General features: G+C 37.5%; 1 protein-coding gene across 1 annotated transcript in view; it reads left to right on the top strand.

Annotated features, from left to right (window-relative positions):
• Window positions 1-17,813, top strand: part of PI4KA (phosphatidylinositol 4-kinase alpha) — a 56,835-nt gene extending 39,022 nt beyond the window's left edge. Inside the window, exons 31-55 of the mRNA XM_010719953.3 lie at window positions 752-908; window positions 1,148-1,275; window positions 1,955-2,113; window positions 2,374-2,525; window positions 3,022-3,129; window positions 3,821-3,948; window positions 4,043-4,162; window positions 4,526-4,605; window positions 4,746-4,939; window positions 5,701-5,791; window positions 6,538-6,705; window positions 7,200-7,253; window positions 7,942-8,062; window positions 8,331-8,460; window positions 10,473-10,543; window positions 11,449-11,521; window positions 11,632-11,702; window positions 12,275-12,384; window positions 13,009-13,113; window positions 13,608-13,733; window positions 14,058-14,178; window positions 14,803-14,962; window positions 15,887-15,976; window positions 16,818-16,901; window positions 17,108-17,813. Coding sequence (XP_010718255.1) covers window positions 752-908; window positions 1,148-1,275; window positions 1,955-2,113; window positions 2,374-2,525; window positions 3,022-3,129; window positions 3,821-3,948; window positions 4,043-4,162; window positions 4,526-4,605; window positions 4,746-4,939; window positions 5,701-5,791; window positions 6,538-6,705; window positions 7,200-7,253; window positions 7,942-8,062; window positions 8,331-8,460; window positions 10,473-10,543; window positions 11,449-11,521; window positions 11,632-11,702; window positions 12,275-12,384; window positions 13,009-13,113; window positions 13,608-13,733; window positions 14,058-14,178; window positions 14,803-14,962; window positions 15,887-15,976; window positions 16,818-16,901; window positions 17,108-17,159 — 2,853 coding nt within the window. The 3' untranslated portion in view covers window positions 17,160-17,813. The remainder of the gene's footprint in view (window positions 1-751; window positions 909-1,147; window positions 1,276-1,954; window positions 2,114-2,373; window positions 2,526-3,021; window positions 3,130-3,820; window positions 3,949-4,042; window positions 4,163-4,525; window positions 4,606-4,745; window positions 4,940-5,700; window positions 5,792-6,537; window positions 6,706-7,199; window positions 7,254-7,941; window positions 8,063-8,330; window positions 8,461-10,472; window positions 10,544-11,448; window positions 11,522-11,631; window positions 11,703-12,274; window positions 12,385-13,008; window positions 13,114-13,607; window positions 13,734-14,057; window positions 14,179-14,802; window positions 14,963-15,886; window positions 15,977-16,817; window positions 16,902-17,107) is intronic.
• Window positions 17,814-17,833: the final 20 nt, after the last annotated feature.

Raw genomic sequence — 17,833 nt, forward strand, 5'->3', positions numbered from 1 at the left:
TAAGCACACTGCTGGCTCATGTTAAGCTTTTCATCCACCAGGACCCCTTAGGTCCTTCTCTGCAGCGCTGCTCTCAAGGACCACTCCCAGTCTGTATAGATGCCTGGGATTCCTCCAGCCCTAGTGCAGAACCTTGCACTTTGCTGTGTTGAATCTCATTAAGTTCACCTGGGCCCACCTTTCAAGCCTGTTGAGGTCCCTCTGAATGGTATACCCTCCTTCCACTATGTCAACCGCACCACTCAGCTTGGTGTCATCACCAAACTTGCTGAGGGTTCCTCACTCAATTCCATCGTTGATATCACTAATAAAAGATGCTAAAGATCCCCGGTCCCAAGACAGACTACTGGGAGACACCACTCATTACCAGCTTTCATCTGGACACAGAGCCATTGATGACCACGCTTTGTCTGCAGCCTTTGAACCAATTTCTTATCCACCGGTGTTCCACCCATCAAATCCACATCTCTTCAATTTGGACATAAGGATGTGGTGGGGGACCGTGTTGAAGGCCTTGTTCGAGTCCAAGTACATGACATCGGTCGCGTTTTCCTTGTCCACCAATGCCATCGCTCCATCATAGAAGGGCACTTCATCTTGTATGAAATTCTTAAATTACAGGCAAAACTAAGGCAAAATACAAGTAAAAGAGATCTGTTTGTATTGAGTTTCCTTACTCAGCACACGACCAGTACCAAACTAGACTCCTAGAAATATTGTTCTTTGTTTAAAGCCTCATCATATTTTTCAGGTTTCTGGAATGATTCAGTTCTCAAATGCTACAGGACGAACATCTGACCTGAATAAACTGATGGTCAAAGAGCTGAACAATGCTCTTGAATCAGGCCAGACTGAATTCTACACGCAGGCCATGTTTAAGTTGACTGCACTATTAATAAGCAGCAAAGGTAATGAAAACCAAGTGGACTTCTGCGTTTTGGATGTGAATGCCATGTGTAGTAAACACAGAAGGTATCTGCGTTCTAACTCTGTGTGCATCAACTTGAAGTGAAACTGTGTTTGCAGTTATATTAGTTAGGCTTGTATTGGGGAAAATGCTCTTATATTAGAACCTTCTTATTAGCTGTTTTTATGCTGATTATGCTCTTATTTATTCTGCTGCGGAAATCTGAATGTTTGCTTGCAGATTGTGATCCCCAGCTCCTTCATCATCTGTGCTGGGGACCTTTGCAGATGTTCAACGAACATGGTATGGAAACAGCAATTGCTTGCTGGGAGTGGCTGCTTGCTGCCAAGAATGGAATAGAAGTGCCGGTAGGAAGCAGTTTAAGTACTCTGTCCCTGCAAGAGGGAAGGGGAAGAAGAATACATGGAGAGATTCACAGTTGTTGTGAATCCATGTAAAATAAGAATAGTAAATGCATTGTTAATCCCTTTAACCTGCCAGGAAGTTTCTCTTGATGTATTGTTGGGAATCTGAACACCCTCACTATGTGGACTGTGGGAAATGGATGCTTCTTAGCAGCAGGGATGATAAAGCAAATAAAGGCTGTTAGGATCTCAGCTGTACAACTTACTTTGCTGCTTGAGGTACCTGTGCTTCTCATGAATTAGATCCTGAACTACTGCAGTTTATAGAATGATATTTTAAAACAGTCATTAATATCTCTGCTCATCATTTAGTGCCTGTGGTATTTGGCATTATTCCCTTGCATAAAAAATAGGCTTGTAAAAGTTACAATACTGTAGCAGGATGTAGTAACTTTTAGCAGAGAAAGGACAGCACCATGTGCTACTGATAGTTCGGCATCCTCAATGAAATACAGCACTTGTCTGCTGTTGCCCTTGGTATTTCTGTTATTAGCAGAACTTCAGAACAGGAGGAGGTTTTTTTGTTTTTTTTTTTTAGTTGTGCATCTTGTGGAGAAATATTGTGCTTTCCATACAAGAAGATGCTCTTGAAACAGGAAACGTTATAATCTTGCTTTTGTAGTTCATGCGGGAAATGGCAGGAGCCTGGCAAATGACAGTGGAGCAGAAAGTTGGCCTGTTTTCTGCTGAGCAGAAAGAAGCAGATCCATTAGCAGCCTCAGAGGAAAGCCAGCCAAGGCCTTGTCCGCCAGAAGTCACCCCACATTACATCTGGATAGAGGTGTGTATTTCTGGGATGTCCCCCCTTTTATGATGTTGGAATAGTGCTGTGATTAAGCCATTCTGTACTGTTTGTTCTTGTGATTTGGAAAGACAGTGGAGTCATGATGGTAGTCCCTCTGTCTCAAAGCTCAAAGACGTGCTCTTTTTACAGGAGCGTGATGATTATGAAAGTGTCTGAAACAGAAGAGACTTGTTTGTTTGATTTTTGAGATTGAAAATAAAATTGAAGGATGCATAGCATCTCTGTCTCTTTCTCAGTTTCTGGTGCAGAGATTTGAAATAGCCAAGTACTGCAGTTCTGACCAAATAGAGATCTTCTCCAGCCTGCTCCAGCGATCTCTTTCCTTGAACATTGGAGGGGCAAAGGGCAGTTTGAATCGGCACGTGGCAGCAATTGGACCCCGTTTCAAGTGAGCAGGGTTTCTTTTCCTTGATGGCAGTAGCATGGTTATGAGACAAAATAACTGAATGTTAAATGTTTATTTTGTCATTGGCTTCAAGTGGCAGAAATTCTTCTAAAAGCCTGGAATTATGCAGAGTTGAATCTCTGTTTTCAAAGTAGAAGTATTAACTTTACTTTGAAAGTCAGTTCTGGTGCTTCAGAAAACTTTGAGATAATTTTATATAGTGAATCACTGACATCAGGAATCCTCTGTATCAGTTAGCAATAATTCTGCTCTATCAATCAATTTCTCTTCTTGAAGGCTTCAAGTTTTTATGGTCCAGTCATCACAGCCTTAGGAAGAGCCTAACGATAAAAGAATGTTCTGAGAGTTCTGAAACAGGCACTTTTCAACAAGTTGAATAGAATTGTAGCTATAGTATTGCTTTAAGTATGGTTTGTATGGTGTTGCATTAGTCATTGTTTTGGGAACATCAAGGTTTTCATTCTCTTAACTGTATTAGGTTGCTGACGTTGGGGTTGTCTTTGCTGCATGCTGATGTGGTTCCAAATGCAACTATACGAAATGTTTTGAGAGAGAAGATTTATTCAACTGCCTTTGATTACTTCAGGTACTGTCTAATTTGCTACTACTCGTTGAAAGTGCATGAAAGTAACATTTCCTAACAGTTCAAAGCGCAAGCTGTTTTTCTCTAGCAGTTTAACTTCCTTTCCTTTCTTCATTCTAACAAAGGCTTTTGTTTGTGATTATTTGTTGTTCATAAACCATCTTGATGATTTTTAGATAGAATTTCAATTTTTTTAATATGTGGTTTGTAACACGCCTGAAGATAATACATTATAGTTGTTTTCTTTCTGTTCTTTTTTTGGAGTTCATTCAGTGCTCAAAACTGTACCTAGATGTAAGGTGTAAAGAACTGCTATTACAGAGCATGTGGCTGAAATACTGTTTTCAGAAATCATTTTGAGAGTACAGCCACACTCAAATTTGATTCCAAGATTTGACATGAACACAGCAAAACATAATGTAGTAATGGGAGTGTCTGACAATGTGAGGAAACCATAATATTAAATCATAATATTAAATTTCAAATGAATCCAAGATGCTGACAGGCTACCACCTTAATTTTCAATTATAATGGAAAACTTCAGGCAGACAGAATGAAGAAATAAGCATAAAATACAGTATAACGTTTGATCTCATCTCTTTTAGACTGTGGTCAAAAGGAGAGGAAAAAAAAATCTTTTTTTTTTCTGCTTTTTTTTAAATACATTCAACATTCTTTGTATGATTTTCTTGAGTTGGCCATCGAAGTTCCCTACGCAGGAAGAAAAGAGGCTTCGTGAGGACATCAGCATATTGATCAAGTTTTGGACAGCAATGTTCTCAGACAAAAAGTATCTCACAGCAAGCCAACTTGTGCCACCTGGTGAGATCCTTCATCTGCAGTTTCAAAAGGCCTTTTTTTTTTGTTTTGTTTTAATTTGATTATGTTCTATATCAGATCTGTGTTTTGTTGTTAGATAATCAAGACACCAGGAGCAACCTGGACATCAATGTTGGGTCTCGGCAGCAGGCTACCCAAGGATGGATAAATACCTACCCTCTGTCCAGTGGCATGTCAACCATATCTAAAAAATCAGGTATCTTTTTAATTGTAACCAGCTGATTATACCCAATTTTGCAGTATATTTTATATGTTGATGTTGTCTACAGGCAATATTCAACATTAGGCTAGTGTTCTCCTGGCAGGATATTTGATTATTAATGCCATATTGTGGAGGGGTAAAAAAACAACAACAACAACAAACCCAAATTATGCCACTTGGAGCAAGCACCATGAGTAGCTGCATTGCTGACTTTCTGAGGTCATTCAGATGTAAACTTACAATTGTCCTATGGTGATTCAGTTCTTAAATGTAGAAGTTGCCAGATGTGGACAGTTTAAAAATAGACGTTAACATACTGAATAAAAAACACTAAAACGTTTTTAACCTTTATTTGAGGAATGTCTAAGAAGACTAACAGAGGTACGCAGCTGCACAAGTACTACATGAAGCGAAGGACGTTATTGCTCTCATTGCTGGTGAGTTTGTACGGAAGCAGTATGAGTTTTGAAGACTGTTGTTTTTGCATGATGTACTGACTAAAGTACCATGAGAGAGTGAAGTAGAAGCATTCTTACTTCCAGAGAATGTTTTTTTTTTTTTCCCTTGTTTCCCTCAGGCTACTGAAATTGAACGCTTAATCACGTGGTACAATCCACTCTCCTCCCCTGAATTAGAGTTGGATCAAACTGGGGAGAGCAGTGTGGCAAACTGGAGATCAAAGTATATCAGCCTTAGTGAAAAGCAATGGAAGGATAATGTGAATCTAGCTTGGAGCATCTCTCCTCACCTTGCTGTACAGCTGCCTACCCGGTGAGAAATTTCAAAAGAAAAAGCTGATGTAATTCCTGCTGCCTTTCTTAGAAGTTGAGTGAGTATGGGCACAATAAGCACTGATGGTACTTGCTCCTGCTTACAGCCTCCTTGCGTACTTTCATAGCTGGTTGAGACCTTTCAAATAAAAAGAAGTGGATAACTTAAAAATATATTAACTTGGCTCAATATCTAGCGGAGTCCAATTTCCATCCCTTCCACCCATTTGATGCTAACATGTAGACAGTGTTTTGTTCAGCAGAAATTATGTTCATTTTATTAATAGCGTTTAAACCATTAGCAAGCATAGCATTTAAACAGTTCTAAAAGTATATTTGAATGAAGTGTTCTAACTATATGTTGGCTTGTACTTTAAAAAGTATGCTAGGAGAATTAGCATAGTTGGCTTTGAAAGGGAAAGGAAATTCTTTTCTCCTTACAACAGTGATAGTTTTTGCAAAACAGCGCTAGTTTGTGTGAAGCTTTCTGTAGAATCTCAGACATTATATTTCAACCAATAATTCAATAATGGGCTAAAATGCTAGCCATTAGTACAAAAGCACTGGATGAGGACCAGTTGTTCCTGAACCTGAATCCTCTCTTTAACAGCATATTGTTCCCTCAGTGTGCATTGTTTGATGGTTGGACTATTTGTTTATTAAGCATTTACTTTCCTGTCCTTTGCTGCTTTCATCTTGATGTAAATAGAAGAGGCTTTCAAAGTTTTAACATAAAGTTATTGTATTCTTGATTATATGTAGATTTAAGAACACTGAAGCTATTGGGACAGAAGTAACTCGTCTGGTTCGACTGGACCCAGGAGCTGTTAGCGATGTTCCTGAAGCAATAAAGGTATTAGTGAATACTTATGTACAGGGCCTCAGAATGGCTATTTAGTTCACTTGTACTGGAAACACAGCCTTAGCTGTAGTGTATGAACAGTGTATGTTCTAATGCTAAGCGTATTTCTGTAGGAGAAAATGACAAAACAGCTGTGGAAATAAGATGCTGAGGCAAAAATCACAGGAACAAAAGTAGGTGGCAAGTTAGTGCTTGCTTGCTCCCAGGTGTGCTCTCACTATACACAGAATATCTCAGAGCTCATAAATTGCAGTGCACCTGCTATTTCTACTCCTTTTAACTAATGTATAGAAAGACCATAGGACCAAGTCATGGTGAGCACTGCTGCGAAGTTATTTTAAGCTCGACACACACTCTTGAGATGCCAAGCCTCTTAAAACAGAAGAGGCTTGTTATGTTCATCTGTAGTAAAGCATTCTGTACATCACCTCTAAAACAGACAAGAAAACTGCACCTTTTTTTTTAACTCATCTGTTCTTATTTTTCCCCATACTTCTCTACTGTGCTTTTAGTAATGTGACCTCATTAACTTCATGTAGTGATCTAGAAGGTGGAATGATTCCAATAGTTAGTTTTCCAAAGAATATAAAATAGCTGTAGTTCTATAAAATAAAATATAGCATGTTTTTTCTTGCCCTGCTTTATTAAGCTAGATTACAGCATTACCATCTGATGTGCATTTCCTACATATTACTGGGTGCTATAAGCTCCTAATGTGATCTCACCTGTTTTTTCAGTACCTGGTTACCTGGCACACAATTGATGCTGATGCACCTGAGCTCAGTCATGTTCTGTGCTGGGCACCAACGGATCCACCAACTGGCCTTTCCTATTTTTCAAGCATGTATCCACCTCATCCTCTAACAGCTCAGTATGGAGTTAAAGTCCTGCGGTCTTTTCCTCCGGTGAGTTTTAGTGTAGTTGCAACCACAGTCATTGTGGCCACAGGCTTCATTTTAGTACTGTGGGAAGACATGTATGCAAAATGGGCACACCTTGTTGGAGGACATGAAGAGATTGGGATGCAAACTTAAAGTTGATTGTCCAACATAATACTGGCTTGTGTACCTGGTAATTATTTTGTCATAAATTGCACCAACTTGAATTCTTCAGTGTTCCCCTCAAATACTACCAAATTCTCCTTTCAGCAGAGAACTTTTAATACTAGTCAAACTTGCATGAGGACTATAAAATACATTGTTGTTAATATTTTTGAAGTTGGACAGGGCAGAAAAATGCTTGTATTAAAGGAGAGGATATATATATACAGTTTAAAGTAAAGAGGGAGCGGTATTTGCAATTTTATTTTATCATGTAACTGAAGGAAACTTTTCACTGTGCATGTGACTTCTCTTGAGTACTAAAACACTAACAATAAAAACTCTGGCATCTTTTTCAGGATGCCATTTTATTCTACATTCCACAGATTGTGCAGGCACTGCGGTATGATAAGGTGAGGATATGAAACAGCTGCACGTGAACCAAGCAAACTTTGAAAATGGCTTTTAGGCTTAAAACTGCCAAACAGACAAAATTTAAACTTACAATAGTGCTGCTTATTATTATGGTATATCTAATACATAAAAGACAAATGCCTCTAGAAGCTGGCTTGCTTTGGATGCACCTCTTTTTTTGCTGTCCCTGGGATGAGTAGAACTCGTTTGTACACTTCAGCTTCTTTTCTAAGTTTGTTCTTATTGCCTAGAAAACTTCTGTGGAACTGTGCAAGCACTTAGTTCTTTACACCAAATGTGCAGTCTATAAGATAGTGTATGCATTTCTGATAATACAGGAGCATTTAGTGGTGCCAGGCAATACCAGAGTTGCCATTGCATTTCCTCTGGTTTGTATACGTAGTATGAGCTACCCAGATTTTAAGATTTGAAAGCCATGTAGAACATAGAGAAGATGGCATAGATGTGCAAAGCTAGCGGTGGAATACGTCAGTAATAGAGCTAAAACATGTTAGGTCAATTCCTTACCTTTTAGAGTACACCGTCATTCTTCAGAAGCCTTTTAACAACATGAGTGAGATGGCAGTAGTCTTCTTCCCATCCGTTAAGAATCACTATTAGTAGGAGTAATGTTGAGTCTGCTTGATTTGTAATGATCTTTTCTTATTGGATTGGCTGTAATTGCAGATGGGCTATGTTAGAGAATACATCTTGTGGGCAGCTGCCAAATCCCAGCTCTTGGCTCACCAATTCATCTGGAACATGAAAACTAATATCTACCTGGATGAAGAAGGACACCAAAAAGATCGTGAGTTCTTTGAAATATAATATGGTTTAGCTCCTTTCTTGCCTCAGTTCAGGCTGAATCTCCTTCTTGCTTTCTCCTGACAGGAGGGAATCCTTTTAGCTGGAAACTTCTTCAGTTTGTAGAGAGAGGGCACATTCTGTTGAAGTATTCTACCTGACAAAAGAGATGCAGCAATGTTTGCATTGCTACTTTTTTTGTACCCATCACATACATCTCTTAACTTTCTGAAATAAGCTTCTAATACAGATATTTTCTTTTTCATGTGCAGCTGACATTGGGGAGCTTCTGGAGCAGCTAGTAGAGGAGATAACTGGCTCATTATCTGGCCCAGCCAAGGAATTCTACCAGCGGGAATTTGATTTCTTTAATAAAATTACTAATGTTTCAGCCATTATCAAGTAAGCGTTACACTACAGAAATTGTGATTTTTTTTTTTTGGGGGTGCACTTCTGGAAATTAACAATGTCATAGTTAATAGGCTAAGTTGCTTTTAGTCGTACTGAAATAGTGTCTTTAGTGAAAGAGAATTAATTACTTATATGATGATAAGATAATTTTTCCTTAACCTTTCCTGTAACTTAACAGTCGTAGGATGAAAGGTCTCACTTTTACTTTGACTCGTAGAGATAATTTATATCTAGGCCTAATCTCTGTGCTTGAAGTTAGCAGTTCTGTCTTAACCAGCTGTTGCTTCTTATTCTGGAAACAGATGATTGTAAACTTCAGATTTAATTTGATTTTATAAATACATTGTGGTTAGTAATAGTGAAATTTAGTTCCATGTAAGAGTGCTCCAATATGTGATTGGAATTGGAAAAACAATCCATGCTCTTATATAGGTTGAAACTCTATCAGTCTTGTCACCTTGTTAATTTGGCTTCTTGGTTAAGCAGTTAGCATTCTTCTGAAAAGTTTGCTTCAGGAAAAGCAGTACTCCTGCATTTAAGTGTGGCAGGTTGGCTGTCTTTTCGTTTTTTTTTTTGCATATTGTAACATGTTATCCACACTTTGTGTGGACTTGTAAATAAATAAAATGAAACATGAAGAAAAACCAATCAACAAAAACACCTGAAGTACTGGTAAATAACTTACCTTCTGCTAAAACTGTGTGACACTTTTCACAAGGAGATCTCACTATGTGGTGAAATACAAATAATCGTTCTTTTTTAATACATAAGTATTTTTCCTTTGTACCTAAATTGTGGTTACAGAGAAAGATGCACTGTCAGAGTAAGCAGATTGTTGATCTTTAAGAGTGAAAGCCTTGCTTATGGAGATTCTCACTGCTGACTGCAAGATACTCAATTTAACTTTTATAAATCTTGCCAGTGGGTGGCAGCAGCCCAGCACAAAGCTCTAAAATCAGTACGCGTGGTTTTATTGCATATTTTCAGAACATTCTCAGGTGTGTTAAAACGTTTGAAAGTCATATAATATATATTATTTAGAACATACCTCCTTTAAAATGAAGCTTTGCAAACCAGCAGTATAAAGGCATGAGTTTAAGGACACTTGCTTCACAGAAACTTATCAAATACCACATCTTCAGTGTTTTCGCCCAGCTGGATGAGTTAAAAGAGGGCTCTCGAGCATGAATACCTTGATATTTAGGATGAAATCAAAACACTTTTTGTTAGCATGGAATCATAATTAAGCAACTGTTAATGACTGTATTTGCAAGCATTTCATTTTGCACCTCAGGAACTTAAAAAAACAGACGTTTTATGCATTTCCTATGTAAAGACAACAGAGGAGATGCCATTTGCTTTGTAGATGGCATAAATGAGTAAATTTATAATCTATGATTATGTGTTATGTTGCTGCTTCAGTAATCTACTGCTTAAAATTAGAGTATTAGTAATAACTTTGAGTTCCGTGGTGCTACACCAAATGTGTGCAATTGCATGGCTGATTTCAATAGATGGTTAACACAAGTGCCTGTGCAAATTGGGTAATTGCATGTACTAATTGTTAACCGTGTTACCAATTATCCAATTGACACCTGCAATCATGCAAAGTATGTGAACAAATTAGGTGTGTAATTGCATAGGTATTTTGTTGGCTTGTCCTTTTTCAGTTAGCTTATACCATTTCCAAAGCAGTGTTCTTATTCTGGTGTGAGTTCCACAAAGGAGAATTATATTGGTATAACTATAGCACTGTTGACAAAAGCGTACTCTATGTGCAAATTTCTCTGCAAGGAAGTGTCTTCATATGTAATTCACTGCTCTTATGCTGTTTTGGATTTGACAGCTCCCTATACATCCAGTTAGTGTTATATCTACAAAGCAAGGACTTCAGTAAGACAGTGGTGCAGTAGGACATTTTTGTCACTGTATAAATTTGAAACAAAACATCAGGGAAATACAATAGTATGTATAGTTATATAAAATATTATTAATCTTCCTAGGCCGTTTCCTAAAGGAGATGAAAGAAAAAAAGCTTGTTTGAGTGCTTTGTCTGAGGTGAAAGTACAGCCTGGTAAGTGATTTCATCATATAATGTAGTGGTCTTTCTGCATTCAGTGTCAGTGCAAAATTTTCTGTAAGCAAATGCTAAATGTCTGGCGAGTGGCTGCTCACAATTCTGGTGCTGGTAACAAGATGGCTGTTCTTCATACAGTTGGATTGTTTCTCTTGAAGCAACTTGAATATTTTTACCAGCCATTAATTTCTATATTGTGCACCAAAGCTTTCCCCAAAGTGCTTACAGTCAAATTAGGTAACACAGGTAAAAACAGCAAAGTATATCTGAAGAGGGGAAGCAAACAGTTATCTTTTGGACCACCTTTTATTGAAAGAGATTAAATATCTTAAAGAATTTGTCTTGAGAATAAAACATGTCCAGTTGCCTTCATTATCCTTTTTCTTGCTTCAGACATGCCCTTGAAACATGACTATCTCAAGGTGCTTCTATTTATTTATACGTGTGTGTGTGTGTGTGTGTGTATGTGTACACACACATACATAGACATATATTTTAAACATATTTTCCCCATCTGAATCTTCCTTTTAAAATGCACTTTGACCTCTGTCTGATGGGTTTCAGCTCTCCTACCATTTTTCTTTTGCTAAAAGTGCACTGGAATATGCTGCTACATCTTGCTAGAAATTCTTGTAAGAGAAGTCCTGCCTGTACATTTCTATGGTAAAGATTCTGCAGTATTAGTTCAAAACTATATTCCATTAATTTCTGCCAATCATTGACCAATGGGAAGGGTACTGGATTCTTTGTGATGTACAGACCGTATCCTCCAGTTTATCTCTAGCATTCATTGAATTCAAAAGTATGTAATGAAGCTGTAGACAGTAAGAACAGTTGTTCTCCAAGTATCATTGTCACACTGGCCAATAAATCTTTTCTTTGTTCTCTGCTCCATTTTGCAGGCTGCTACTTGCCCAGCAATCCTGAAGCTATTGTTCTGGACATTGATTACAAATCAGGAACCCCTATGCAGAGGTAGTGTGCTCTTGTATTCTTCCACGAAGTTAATTCATGATATTTAGATTTTCTATAAATCCTCATTTGGCTAACTTGCACTTATCATCTTTTTATTTATTACAATGTAGTGCAGCAAAAGCACCCTACCTGGCCAAATTTAAAGTGAAACGATGTGGAGTTAGTGAGCTTGAAAAAGAAGGTTAGTAAATGGGTTTTAATCATTGATGCTATTAAGTAAGAGTCAGCACTTTCTTTAAAATTGTATCCTTTTAGTGACCGTGTTGCTGCATTAAAGAAATACTTCCATATTGAACTTAATCTGTTGTGGCTCAGCTCAAAAATAAAAATGCATAAAATGGAAAGAGAAGAAAATTTTTGCAAGCTTAAGTTCTGGGTTTTTTTGTTTTTCTTTCTTTTTTTTTTTAAAGTCCCTGGAAGCACGCCACAGAAGTATCCTGAAAAAATGTGTACAGTTACTTTAGACTAACACATAAATTAATTGCCTTTCTGTGGTCTTTTGCAGGATAATCTAAGTGACTAGCTTAATGTAATTTGGGCATTTATCAAGCAAATCATGAAGATGATTTTTGATGTATATGTTCCAACTCTAATAAAGAAAGGAAACTGCCTTATGAAATTCATCTTGCAAAGCAGAAATTTTTGTAGTGGGACTTCAGTGTGAAATGTGGTTTTGAGTGTAGGGTGCTTGTCATGGTATGAAAATACTAACTGAAGTGTGCATCTGGGTTTTGCTTCTTCCCTTTTGGGCAGGTCTGCGGTGTCGTTCTGATTCCATAGATGAAAGTGCAGAAGAAGGAGTGGACAGTAAGAAAATCTGTTGGCAAGCAGCTATCTTTAAAGTGGGTGATGACTGCAGACAGGTACAAAGCTACTACACTTTGCAGTTATATAAGACAAATTTGTGACAGTATAAAAGAAGGAAATAATTTTAGCTTGGAAATGTTTTTTTTCTTTGAAATTTTGAGAATCCCTACTAGGTATGGGGAGAGAATTGTGTTATACTATTCTGGAAAATTTGACTTGGATACAAATGTTGTTCTTACAAGATGGTTCATGTAATGCCATGACGTAAAAATCTTTTTTAGAGTTCATTTTTTCAATTGAACAGTTGGTAATGTCAGAATAATTTACAAGGTAATACCTTGTACTATCTTGTACATTGAAGCTTGGTCCTTTTTGATTAAAGGAGAATGCTAGCTATTATCTCTGAAGTTATTAGTATCTCTCTTAATAGAAATATTCTTTCGATAGAAAGGCTGGCAGCGGTTAAATCTTTGGTTTTGTTTGCTACCCATTTGAGCATCCTTTACTTTTCCTTTTTTGTATTTTTTTTTTTTTTTTTCCCCCCCCCCAGAACCACAGTGTATGCACAACCTTCTGGGGAAACTTATGTTCACTTCAGAGTTTCTTCAGAGCATTTCTGTCATCTGACTTGTGATCCGTAACCCCTGTAATGCTTGTGCAATTTTTTTCTTACGTAACAGGACATGTTAGCTTTACAAATCATTGATCTCTTCAAGAATATATTTCAGCTGGTAGGCTTGGATCTTTTTGTGTTTCCATATAGAGTGGTGGCCACAGCTCCTGGGGTAAGTACAGCAGTAACTACAGCAGTTAACTCTACTGCTGTAGAAAGTAGTTCCTAGTTTAAGAACAAAAAAATAATCTTTTCCTGCACACATAAGTTAACATTTCTGCAAAGAAATACTGTGCATATCACACCAAATACTTGGAGTACCATTGACACAGTCGTTCTTCTACTTTCTTATTTTCTAAAGCTTTTGGCTCAGAAATTTTGCTGCTTGTGGTTATTCATGTTTGTTGTTTGTTTTTTGGGACAATGTTGTGCAAGTCTGTGGAAAGTCACAAATTGCTTGTGTCTTACGTTGCATGGAAATTCTCAAACGTTGGATGTAGTTTTGTTTTTGTTTTTTTTTTTTAATGAATACACTAGAAATTCTGTATATGGTGATGTGCAGGCTTTCCCAGATCTCTTGGGAGACCTCTGTGACTGCCGAGAGCCACGTAGAAAATGTATGTTGGGAGTATGCTGTACAGACCTGTTTCTCTTCTTCCCTTTCAGTGTGGTGTTATTGAATGCATTCCTGACTGTACGTCCCGTGACCAGCTGGGCAGGCAGACAGACTTTGGGATGTATGATTACTTTACAAGGCAATATGGAGATGAGTCTACTCTTGCATTCCAGAAGGTAAAATATCAGTTTGCAGACATAGTACAGTTTCAACTGAGTAATGTTCTAGCCATAAGAAATAATGACAAATAACTAGGTAATTACTACTGTAATGCTGTACATGGCTTCTGATGTAGATAATTCATTTTTAGCTATGAGTAAGCTAGCTAAAGAAATTATTGCAGCTGTAGATATGTGGAGAATATTATTGAACATAGATTCAAACTAATCATGATTCAAACTAATCATTAATGGAGGAAAATTAACGTTCAACTTTATCTGCTTCTGGGATGAGTGAGTTATTAAATTATGTGTTCTTATTTGCTTTGACTTCTTGTACAGGCTCGCTATAATTTCATCCGCAGTATGGCTGCGTATAGTCTTCTCCTTTTTCTGCTCCAAATTAAAGACAGGCATAATGGCAACATCATGCTGGACAAAAAGGGACACATCATTCACATTGGTCAGTCATAGTCATCTTTTCCTTCTGCTGTAAAATACTGCTAATAGAATTTCAATTTGAGATTAATCAGATTTCAACTTTCAAATACATATGGGACATTTTTTCCTGCCAGTTTAGTATTGTATGTGTGTTGCGTTAGCTGCTTCTGCATAATTTCAGTTTTACAAGGTTTTACCAGCTTTGGGAAGGAATATGCATGTGTGGATTATGCATGTATATTTATATGTGTGTATTCATGCGTATACAAGCATATATAAATATGTATGGATGTATGAATACATATACACATTTCTTTACTGCTTGGATGTGAACTAAACTTGATGAGTAAATTCATGTAATTGCATCAGGCTGTGATGTCTGCCTTAGCTTTGCTTTTCTAGAACTGCAGATGTTTTAGCCTGTTTATCTGATGTCATCATCCTTCAGTATTGTTTAATGTTAAATAATTCTTTTGTTGGTGTTTTTACACTTTATCAAAGCTCTTTTTTCACTTGGAATTGAAATGCTGGTAGGGAAATAGATATTATGATGTGAAATGTACCTCTCCTTTCTTCTGCCATCTTTGACAGAAGAATGCACAACTAACCACCGGAATATCTGAAGCAGCTTATCTTTTGTGTGCAGATTTTGGATTCATGTTTGAGAGCTCACCTGGTGGTAATCTGGGCTGGGAGCCTGACATTAAGCTGACTGATGAGATGGTGATGATAATGGGAGGAAAAATGGAAGCAACTCCATTCAAATGGTTTATGGAGATGTGTGTCAGAGGCTATCTGGCAGTCAGGTAAAGCATTAAGTGCTTAAAAATGGAAAGTGCTTGCACAACAAAAACCAGATGGGATGTTAAATAATAATAAACAATAGTCTGTAGAAGGTCAAACTGCTGCATGAAACGTATTTTGCAGCCTAAATGACAAGGAGCTGAGGGTCTAGCATGAATGCTTATAGGCCACAAGAAGTTCCTGTGGCTGCTCTCACATGGGCTCCCACTCAGCATCGCAAGATTTGCTTTAATAGAGAATGAGTAATAAATGGATGTGAAGTGGATGTTGCATATGGTTAGGAGGACAGTATGACAGAGCCCAGATAAGGGATTGTTCTATCATCATGAGTGTGAAATATTAATGACGTTATCTTACAGAATTAGTTTACTCAGCAAGTAGCCCCAGAAGGGGCTGTCTTGGAGTTGAGCACAATTTGCTTCCTTGAAGTGGCACAATCTAGAGAGTTTTATGTCAAGCCAGAAATGTCACCCAAGTAGCAGAGTAGTGATAGATTTAGAGGGAGCTCCTCTGAGTGGGAGGAGAGGAGAAGAAGGGAAACTGGGCTGATGTAGCAGACAATTATGTAGTAGAGTAACAGGTTATTTTCTAATTCCTAATTACTGTAGTATCACTTTTGATGCACTGGTCGACCTTTCCGTTGCTGAAGTAGTCTTATTTCCCAATATATATAGTCTTTCTCGAGGGCTCCTCATCTTGCAGCATTTTAAATCTCTGATAGTCCAACATAAAGGAATGAAATTTAAAGAAAGAGATCATAAGCAATGATGTAGCTCTGTCAACAAATGTGAGAGGATTACATGTATTGTTTTAATTACAGAAAAAAAAGTGTAGTCCAGCTTCAGTCTTCTCAACCTGCCTGCTTTACCTCCTAAAGCTGCAGAAGTTCAAGTGCTGTAACCTTTTGTCCTCTTTTTTTGTTTTAGGCCTTACATGGATGCTGTAGTCTCACTTGTTACGTTAATGCTGGATACAGGGCTGCCATGTTTCCGAGGGCAGACAATCAAGCTTTTAAAGTAAGTCAGCATGTATAGGAACTGGAAAATGTTCATAATGCTTGCTCTTCGTAGCATGTATATTGTCACAGTTTCTGCAGCAAGTGTTGTTGTCATGCTACTCAAATATCTTACGTTTCTTAGTGTTATAGAAATTTAAGATTTTTTTTGGAGATATCTCAGAAAGCAGGATTTTCAGTGGCCTTTTCATATGATTAGGTTCAAACTATTAAGTGACTATGTGAGTACCTGTTTTATCTTAAAGTTCTTAGCACTACCAAAGCAAGACCGTAAAGGAAAGATCTGCTTTAATGAGAGGTAATGTGTTCTATCTGAAGTGGTGTTGAAATCTGAGGAGCAGCAACTTTAAATTTGTTTGACAGATGCAGTACTGAACAGGGACTGTGTTGTAACGTGAAAAGTTTATCCAAACACACATATTTTAAGCAGTCCTTCAGGCTAATGCCTCCAGAATAGTTCTGCAGTCAGTATTTCCTGTATATAACTTAACTACATTTTCCTAAAAATAAACAAAAATTCATGAAGTATAATGGGCTGGAGCTCACAGTCATTGCTAGCTACTAAGGTATTTTAGAAGCAGCGGCTGTCTAGAAAGAGAGACCTGCTGTTACCACTCAACTGGTCAAAAGTTTGCAGCCTCAGTCTCCACTGTAAGAATAAAGACAAGTGCTTTTAAAATATTACTATTATGTATGTGTTGTCTTGAAGGAACTACATACTTGCAGCAAGTGAAATAAAAATGGGGCTGAGCTTTTGCAGAAACACATTTGTGTCATGCTCAAAAGAAACCTCACTAATTTGTAATCCTGTTTTTTGTGGTGGTGGTGTTTTTTCTATACAGACACAGATTCAGCCCCAACATGACTGAACGGGAGGCTGCAACTTTCATCATCAAGATCATCCAGAATTGTTTCCTCAGCAATAGGTTTGGCATTTATGTGTGTCTTCTCTCTATAGTTAAAGGAAAGCCAGCATAAACTGGCAAAACTGAGTGCAGCAAAAACAGTGTTTTTGTGCTTTACCCGTATTTTATTTCTGTGGTATCTTGATGGTTGTTTTTCTGACAGTGGTTGCAGTGTTTTGGTTTTTCTTTAACTATCATTTGCCTCTGGCTTTGTTTTTCTTCTCTAGGAGTAGGACCTATGATATGATTCAGTACTACCAGAATGACATCCCATACTGAATGATGCTAGAGATTCACTGCTGACGTGACACAAGCAACCCAGTGCTCTTGCTCCGGACTCGTAATAAATATGAGATGTTCAATCACATCTTACTATCTTCCACCTTTTTTGTATGTGTGTGCATGTGTGGATACCTGTTTCCTGGACACTACAACAATCAGTCTGATTGATTACTTTATCAGGTTCTTTTTTTTTTTTCCCTGGATTTTTGGAGTTGGGCTGCAATCATTATAAAACAACCAACCAACCTGTACTCTAATCGTGAATGTGTGAAAGAGGTAAAGTTGTAGAGTTTGGTAATTTTTCATGTGATGCAAGGATTTCTATAATACCTTTAAAAAATTAAAAAAAAAAAAAAAAAAACTTCCCTGCATGATCCCACAAAATAACATGGAAGTGAAGGGCATGCACTTCTTTGGAAACAGTAATGTTGAATTGCTTAAATTTTACTGCATGAAAAAAACCTGATAATTGTCCACATTGGTGATGTCTTGTGTAGCTGTGTTCATACTTTGCACTGTACATGGTCCCTGCTATGTGGTGTTTCATATGTACATGAAGAATGTATTTTTTTTCCTTCTGTGTGTTTTAAAAAAAGAGGCTTCTGGATATATTTAATCTAGAAAATGTAATAAAAGCCCTTATACTTTGTTGCAAGGTTTTTGACACGTAC

The sequence above is a fragment of the Meleagris gallopavo genome, chromosome 17 (assembly GCF_000146605.3).
Source record: "Meleagris gallopavo isolate NT-WF06-2002-E0010 breed Aviagen turkey brand Nicholas breeding stock chromosome 17, Turkey_5.1, whole genome shotgun sequence".
Classification (NCBI taxonomy): Eukaryota; Metazoa; Chordata; class Aves; order Galliformes; family Phasianidae; genus Meleagris; species Meleagris gallopavo.